The sequence below is a fragment of the Vipera ursinii genome (assembly GCF_947247035.1).
Source record: "Vipera ursinii genome assembly, chromosome: 2".
In the NCBI taxonomy this organism is placed as follows: domain Eukaryota; kingdom Metazoa; phylum Chordata; class Lepidosauria; order Squamata; family Viperidae; genus Vipera; species Vipera ursinii.
Genome location: NC_139513.1, coordinates 237,310 through 245,984, shown reverse-complemented (window position 1 = coordinate 245,984; position 8,675 = coordinate 237,310). Strand labels below are relative to the sequence as shown.

Genomic DNA, 8,675 nt, shown 5'->3' with positions numbered 1-8,675 from the left:
GGACAGGTTTTTTTCCCCCCTTGCTGCTTTAGTTGCGGTTGTGTTTCTGTTTGTAGAGCCCTGTGGCTCTAGGAGGAGAGCAATTATAGCTTCAGAGGCTTGTAATACCCTGGGGCTGCCTGGCCTCAGGGTGATGCTTAGGCTTGCACAGGAGTTGGAAACTGGGCTTCAGCTGGCTGTGAGGACCGTGAAGAGATCCCGGGCAGCCGGCCGCGTCTTTTGCCTTGATATCATGACTTATCTCAAGAGGTGTTGAAGGCCCATCTTTGCTCAACCTTCCCGTGCTGCATGTGCAGCTCCCAGCCCCCTCCCTGCCCCCCCGCCCCCAAAAGCCCAGGCTGTTCTAATGCAGTGGAATTCAGGGGACTGCGAAGCAATGGCTGACCCAGGAAATGTCTTAAGTCAGAATATGTCCAAATGCAAAACTGGGCACACAAAAACTCTCAGTGGAGCAGTTTTCTGAAAAGTGAAGGGCAGCTGTTGAGGGCATTCAGAGTCTGGATGGTGTCTGGGGACACGGGCGGCGGGGTGGGGGGGAGGGGGGAGGAGAGAAAAAGCTTTAATCCTAATGATGATCCTGGTCCCAGAAAAGCTGCTTTGCAAGGGGAGCCCTTTGGCCTGTGGCCCCTTCACTCTCTTGCCCTGCTATCCTTTCAGCCCTCTGCATGGCGGACTCCCCCCTCCTCCCAATTTAAGTTATGGCCATAGATCAGCATGTTATTGTTATTTCTTTTCCTTCCTCTTCTCCTTCCTGGCTGCGTTCACACAACTAATTCAGATCAGGTTCCATAGCTGCAGTTGCCCAGTTTTTCTTAGCATCATCCACAGTTAGGGTTTGGGGCTCTTGGCATACCACGTGAATGCAGGTGAGGTGATGGTTGAATGCACTGGGGGGCAACTAAATTATGCACCTTGTGTGAATGCAGCCTGGGAGTCAAGGGCTGGTAAAGGTGTTGTTGCTTTGGGGCTTCCCTCACTTCTGTGCGAACTGCTTCCCTTCGACTGACTTTGGCTGCAACCCAAGCCAGCAGCTGCTTCAGATCCTGCTGAAGCTCGGCCCATTTGGCTGGATCCTCGTGTTCTGGTATTGGCCCAGAGACTGGCCTGAGTAGCTGACCGTAGCTCAGTGCACACCGGTGCTGCCTGGCAGCCAGAGGAGGCTGGGGCAATGCCGGCCAGCTGTTCCACTGGCCCAAGAAACAGGGGTGAAGGGTCCCTGGTCTTTTGGCCAGCCCCTTCCACACATACCCCCAAAGCTCATGGGCTGAGCAACAGGAAGCGGCACCCATGCCCCCTGTAAGTGGACTTCCTGAGTTCCACGGTGGGGGCCATCTGGCCCAGGACAGGCTGGGGGCCGAGGGCGTCTCTTGGCTTTTCACGCAACGAGCTGAACAGATCACAGTTTCTCTGGCTTTTGTGCTCTCTTACTTTTTCAGCTTTGCTGTCTTGCAGCAATACCATGTCAACCACCTAGATTTGCCCCGGTGATTATGCTGGGGTACAATAACATCCAGGAAACCAAACCTGACCCCCCCTCCTCCCCCCCTGGCTTAGAACAAACCAAGGCTGTACCAGTTCCCCGCGAAGCTTTATATTGTCAAGGCAAACACCTGGAAGAGGAACCTTTTCCCAGCCCCTCAGAGTTCTCGGCCCCGGATGGGTCGCAGAGAAGAAGACCACACAGCCCCCCCCAAAAGTCCAGCTGGTGCAAAAGCCCGCTTGGCTCCCACCTCTCAGCGGGGGACGAACGAGAGCTCGTACAGGGGCGGGATGGTGAAAAAGCCGAACTCTTGGGGAGTCGGGTCGATGTCCTTGGGGTCCCCCACAGGCTTCAGCCGGAACCTCTGCAGGATGGTGGTGAAGAAGAGGAAGAGCTCCATCCGGGCCAGGGATTCCCCCAGGCAGAGGCGCTTCCCTGCGAGGAGAGGGCGAGAGAAGCAGGCTTAGACCCTCCGGGCAGGTCCAAGCTGTCTCCTGGCCTGAAGCTGGACAGTCAGGAGCCGCTTACCACTCTCTGGAAAAGGCAGGGCAGCTGCCTAGGGGGCCACTGCCCGCCTCTCGCCAGGGGTCCTGGGTTGCCAGTGGGAGCAAAGGTGTGTCCAGCATGCGCAAGAAGTGCCGAGGCAGCCCCCAGTGCCAGCTTGGCATGGGAGCCGGAAAAGCAGGGCGAAAGAGGAGGAAAACCAGGGACAGCTGCCTGGCCCAGAAGAGGGGGGCAGAAGGGGGGCTGGATGTGGCTGTACCTGCGGAGAAGGGTACGAAGGCATCATTCCTCTTCAGGCGCCCGTTCTCATCCAGGAAGTTCTCGGGGTGGAACCCTTTGGGGCTTTTAAACTTGGTGCCATCATTCAGGACGGTGCTGAGCAGGGGAAAGACTTCTGTGCCCTGAGGAAGAGGAGGCCGGCTCAGAGGGGCAAAGATTCAGGGCAGGTGGTGATTTGGGGCAAGAGATGGTCAGACCGGGGCTGGTTTTGACTGGTGCCGAGTCTGGGCTTTCCTACCCTTCTGTCTGGCTTGTCCTTTGGGACTCCCATCGCACACGGTCAGCTGGATGGGGGGAGAGGAGGCACTGGCTTTGGGAAGTTATCAAACTCTACCCCCTCGAGGTGGGCAGCCCTCCTCAGTCCGGAAGTTCTCTGCCTGATCCTGCTGGGTGGGGACACGCTGCCTCCCCCCGTGCCCGCTTGGCCCATTCCCCCCCAAAAAAGTCTAACCTTCGGGATGAGGTAGCCTCTGAATTCCGTGTCACGGGTGACTGCGTGGGCCACGTTCATGGGGATGAGGTCGCTGAAGCGCTGCACTTCGTGGATGACCGCATCCACGTAGGGCATGTGGCTACGGTCTTCAATGTTGGGAATTCGATTCTGGCCAATCACACGGTCTATTTCTTCATGCATCTTTGCTGTCAAAAGGTGGTCTTAAACTTAATTGCTTCAATTGCACCCTCTCTGATGCACCTGGATCAGCTGCTGGGGGACTAAAGAGCCAGGCTGGAGGGTCTCCCCTGCTGAGGAGGCTGTTCTCGGGGGCCATGGGGCTGGCATCCCCCATCCCCCTCGCCCCATGGCAGGGGAAGCTCCTAATGGGTGGCTCTTAGGCTGAAGTCCAGGCCTTTGTGCAGCTCACAGCAACTTCTCCCTGGCCATCCCTGTGGCTCTCAGAGGGGCAGCTTCCTAGCTAGAGAGAAATGCTGCAGTGGGGCCGAATCCACCCCCCCAAATACCTTGCACTTCAGGGTACTTCATCAGCAACAAGAATCCGTATCTCAGGGTGGAGCTGACCGTCTCCGTCCCGCCAATGAACAGGTTCAGGGTGGTCATCTCCAGGTTCTTCAGGTTGAATTCGCTGTCAGGGTTGCCCTTCTCCTGAAGATGAAGCGGAACTGAAATGAAGGAGAACCTTGGGGGACCTCGAATGAGGCTCTCCAGCTGGGCTGGGGGGGGGTGTTTCCCTGCTTGGAGGCTGACTAAGCGCCCCTTCGTCCTAGAAAGGGGCCGGACTGGCCAAGGGGATTCCCACCAGACCCGCTCCCTCCAGTGCCCGTCCCTTTCCAGCTTCAGCTGCCTCCAGACCCATCTCTGCCAGTGCCCCAGCGCCCTCTGCAGGAAAGGAGCTGCAAACACTGGGCATCCCAAGGTTGCCCTGGGCGTGAGGGAGAAAGGGCGGCTGGAGGACTGTGCCCTGGGGGTTGGTGGGACCGACGACACGGAACACGTCCCCTCACTTTCCCTTTGACTAGAGCTGGAGGTTCTTTTTGCGAGATCTGGCTGAGGAGCTCAAGTCCCCCAACCTTCCCGGCCCTTTGCTTAGGAAGGGACAGCATGTACCCGTGGACCACCTTTTGCCCAGGGGCAAAGCCTCGGAGCTGGGGAATTCACCCGTGGCTGCCTGCCCGCATCCCACCTTCTCCATCTGGATGAGAAAGCAGTCGATGTAATCCCGGGGGGAGTTGGGGTCCAGGCTCTCCTTGTTCTTCTTCACCCTCCTGGCAATGAAGAGCCTCATGTCTTCCAGGATGTCATAGATCTCAGTATGCGGCCCTGGAAAGTACTTCAAGAGGTTGGCGTAGATATCGTAGAACTGCAGGAAATCAGTGGGAAAAGGATCTGTTGGAAAAGAGCTCATTCCAGCCTAGTCAGACAATGAGATCAATCAATCAATGCAGCATTTCAAGAATAAATCAGCAGATATATTTGCAGAATACAGCTGATATGAGAGGAACCGAAATAATCTTGGAGATTTTTCTTCCAAGGCTCCTTTCCTGCCTCCTGGCTGCCCCGCTTGGGCCTTGGAGAAGCCCTGGCACCCTGCCAAGCCCTGGCACTGCCCCACTTGTTGGCATGGTGCCAGTTTGTCCAGGGAGCAGCAATCCCCGATCCTTCCGTTTCGCTGAAGGGAGGCAAGGGGCTGTGTGGGGCTACCTGAGACCAGCTGTTGCTCATCAGCCGAAAGCTGTCGTTCATCATCTTCATAAGGGCCAGAAAATCTTTGTCTTTGTAGTCAAAGCGATTGCCGAAGATGATGGAGCAAATGATGTTGGACACGGCGCAACTGAGGACGAAGATGGGGTTGAAGGGCTTCTCTGGTGCGGGGGCAGAAAGAGAGGATCAATATGTGGCTGGAGCCGCTCAGGACCAAAAAGGTAAACAATTTTCTCCTGATTTGTCCTGGAGGCGCAGAGGGCGGTTCCTCTCTCCCCCCCCGTACACACACTCTAGGGCAGGGGTCTTCAAACTTGGCCCTTTTATGACTTGTGGACATCAGCTCCCAGAATTCCTCAGCCAGGCATGCTGGCTGAGGAATTCTGGGAGTTGAAGTCCACAAGTCATAAAAGGGCCAAGTTTGAAGACCCCTGCTCTAGGGCAACTCATCGCGCCCAGCTGACCACAGCCAACTCGCCCTGCGGGGACAGTTAGTCACGGAACAAGCGCTACCCTACTATCGAAGAAATGGTGGAATAGAATCATGTCAAAAGAGGGACAAAAAGTAAAATAATTTTTAACATTATTTTAAATAACTAAATTGAATTGTTGTCCCATTCCAGTATCTATTCATGTCGAGAGGAAGGGATCCCTGTTCTGTTCCGTTCCGTTCCTTGGGTCAGCAAAGAGGAAGACATCCTGCGATGCTCTTTTCCAGCCCAAGCGTCTCCTGGACTAGAGGTCTTCTAGTCCAACCCTCTACTCAGGGTCTCCTGGCTTGAGCAAGGGGTTGGACTAGAAGACCTCTGAGGTCCCTTCCAGCCCTAGAGCTCTATGTCCTGGACATCTTCACGTCCACACTCAGCATTCCTACAGTGGTTGTCTGGTTGGCCAGTCATTTCAAAAGCCTTTCAAGCGATTCCCCTCCCCCTCCCCCTGCCCAGCCTCACCTTGGGTCTTCTGCAGTTCCTCCAGTAGGAACTGGGCCTCCTCTTGAATCCGCTCCTCGATGGATTTCTTCCCCATCCCAAAATTCCTCAGGATGGTCAGGGAGAACCGGCGCAGCTGCTTCCAGCGCTCCCCCTCAGAGAAGCCCACCCCTGAGGGCAAAAGAGAGCGATGGGCCCCGTGGCCAGGAAAGAGGGGCCGGCCTGACCGGCTCCCGCCTTCCCAGCCTGGAGCCCTCACCATATCCTTGGAAGGTCCTCTGCAGGGTGGGGTTGGTTTTCCTCCCGGAAAACTCTTCCGCCTTGTCAACCAGGGCCTCCTTCACTGCTTCGTAGCCGGACAGCACCACAATCGGGCGGTTCCCAAAGTAGACCGTGAAGACGGGGCCGTATTTTTCCCGTAGCTGCACAGGGAGAGGAAACACGGCTAGTCTCCAACTTGCTACCACAATTGAGCCCAAAATTTGTGTTCTTAAGTGAGACAGTCGTTCAGCGAGTTTTGCCTCATTTTACAACCTTTCTTGCCTCTGCTGTTACAAAAATCATTGCAGTTGATAAGCAAGTAACCCGGTTGTTACGTGAATCTGGCTTCCCCCTTGACTTTGCTTGTCAGAAGGTCGCAAAAGGGGATCACGTGCTCCCTCGGGATGTTGCGACCGTCGTAACTGTGAGCCAGTTGCCAAGTGTCTGAATTTTGATACCTGACCCTGGGATGCTGCAACGGTCGTAAGTGGGAAAAGCAGTCCTAAGTCACATTTTTCAGTGCCATTGTAGCTTTGGATGGTCACTAAATGAACAGTTGCAAGTCAGGACTGCCTGTGCTCCGATACAGACCGCCAGCGCCAGACGGCCCCGTGGAATAAAAATCTCGGAAAGGCCATCGTTCTGCTTCAGGTGAAGCTGGGCCGCCGCATCCTCCAGGCAGCTACCTCCGAGGGCAAGGGAGCAGCCGCCACAGCCGAAACCCTTCCCTGGGGGGGGGGGCAGAAGCGGCCCCCAGGAGGCATCCACCCTCTGCCCCGCCCTGCAGGATTCCTCTCTCCACAGAGGGATCACCCGCCTGCCTTAGTGGGTAGCTGCATCGCCCAGCTTTGGCTGATCCACGGGTTCTTTTGACTTAAGAGCCCCCATCTCACATTCGGGAACCGGGTAACCATGAAAAGCGAAGCCAGGTCAGCCTGAGGACAAACTCAGATGGGGAACCGAGCAGGTTCCCGGGGCTGCAGGGCGGAGGGAGGAGAAGGCAGCCCCTCCATGCCTTTGTGAGGAGACCCAGGGGTGCCCTTGCCAGAGGGTGGAAACCTGGGGGGGGTTGGGCTCCATCCAAACTCCCTTGAACTTTGCTTCCAAGTTCTTCCTTCCTCAACAAGTTGCACACAACCAACAGGATTCTCGTCACTGGATTACTAGAAATTCTTTGAACGCAATCAGAGGTTCTCTGCGGTGGAAACCAGCCTCTGCTGCCATTTGAAGCAGAGTCGCGGGAGGGGCACTTCGCTGAGCCGAGAGTCATTCAGCTCGCAGGACTGTTTCCTAGAGAGAGGCAGAGCCCCTCGGTGGCTCAATCGCCTTGTGATTGACACAGAACTTTTGCAGCACAGCCGCTGAAGTTGCTGTGAGGTACAATCTTAAGCCCAGAAGAATTGCCTCATGAATCACCAGTTGCCTTGAGAATCCAGTTCTTGGAACATAAATATTGATTGTTTGTTTTAAATAAATATTCCTTTATTCATCGTGTAGCATACCACACTGGCAAAACCATGTCCGTTTAGTCCACAGACAAATTGCATAATGCCCCGAAGTCTCACCAAGGCAGAAGAGACCCCAGCCCCCTCCCAAAGTAGGACACCGCCCTGGGGGGTCTTTTGACAATGATGGCAGCGCCTGTATCCTTCAGGTGTGTAGGAAAGGAGATGTTTGCATTTCCTGATGTTTCATCATTAATATCCCAGACACTAGATGGATTAAAAATGGGTGGTGGCTACTCTGGGTTATAGAACTGCTCCCCAAAAAACAACTTTCATGTCAAGGCTGTGTGTTATCTTTTTAGGGGGTGCTGGACAGGCTTCCCTCTGCCAGCCGAACCATCTTGGCAATGTTCCCCAAGGTAAGCAAACCCTCTTCCCAGCCCCATCAGGCTTCTCAAGAACAGCTTTAGCCTAGAAAAGTGTTCTCTAATCTTGGATCGTGAGGCTCCTCAGAAGACACTCGATCTGCTTGATCAGAAGATGATTCGGCCAAGGGGGAAAACCTTTTCCAGGCTTCATGTAGGTGTGAATGAATAAACGGGAGCCGAAAGAGAAAGAAAAAAGGAAAGAAGACGGAGCCAGACTGGATCCCGAAAGAAGATTCGGCCTACTGTCCTGAGGGAGGAAGGAGGTGTGGCAGAAGGAGAAGGTTGGGAACATGGGAGATTGTTCACCAGCTGGGGGATCTGGAGAAGACCCAGGGCACTGGCGGGAGAGACCCAGCAGAGACCGGGGCAAGGTGGAAGCGGACGAGGGCAGAACATCTCTGGGGCTTCTCCTGGGCAAGAGAGAAGGACTTACCTTGAGGAGGGACGCCAAGGTTTTGAATCCCTTGATTTGCAGGAAGTTCCCAATCAGAGGCAGAGGAGTGGGCCCAGGAGGCAGCCGTCCCCTGGCAGAGGACTTCCTCTGGACGAACAGCAAGGCGAGGTAGGAGAGATAAGCGACCAAGAAGAGGGAGACTGCGCTTGCCAGCTCCATGGTGTCAGCCTTTGCACAGGTTCAGTGGGGTTGTGGACATTTAACTGTGGCTGGGTTTGGCACCACTTCTGAGTTATGTAAGAGTTATGTAAGGTAAATATATGTTTTAATTGGGCAATTTATTTAATCTTTTTTAACTTTTGTATTTCTATTTATATGCCCTGTTCACTGCCCTGAGTCCTTCGGGAGAAGGGCGGTATAAAAATCCAATAAATGAAATGAAATGAAATGAAATATCAAATCGCAGACACTGCTGCCAAATCAGAAATAAAAGTGGCTTTTGCCCAGGTTCGCCTGGTGCGCCAGTTGCGACCCTATCTGGACCGGGATGCCTTGCGTACAGTCACTCATGCGCTCGTGACCTCTTGTTTGGACTACTGTAATGCTCTCTACATGGGGCTGCCCTTGAAGACCACTCGGAGGCTCCAACTGGTGCAGAATGCAGCCGTGCGAGTTGTGTTGGGAGTCTCTCGATACTCCCATGTTACACCTTTGCTCCGCGAGCTGCATTGGCTGCCGGTTGTCCTCCGGGTGAGATTCAAGGTGCTGGTAATGACCTACAAAGCCCTACATGGCAT

At 54.8% G+C, this 8,675-nt stretch overlaps 1 protein-coding gene across 1 annotated transcript; it reads right to left on the bottom strand.

The window, feature by feature from the left end:
- Positions 1-1,587: 1,587 nt before the first annotated feature.
- LOC310635334 (cytochrome P450 2G1-like) lies at positions 1,588-8,097 on the bottom strand (the record flags this gene model as incomplete). Its single annotated transcript, XM_083354160.1, has 9 exons — positions 1,588-1,915; positions 2,244-2,385; positions 2,715-2,902; positions 3,224-3,365; positions 3,904-4,080; positions 4,422-4,582; positions 5,372-5,521; positions 5,610-5,772; positions 7,918-8,097. 9 exons carry the CDS (start codon positions 8,095-8,097, stop codon positions 1,734-1,736), a joined length of 1,485 nt encoding a protein of 494 aa, XP_083210286.1. The 3' UTR covers positions 1,588-1,733.
- Positions 8,098-8,675: the final 578 nt, after the last annotated feature.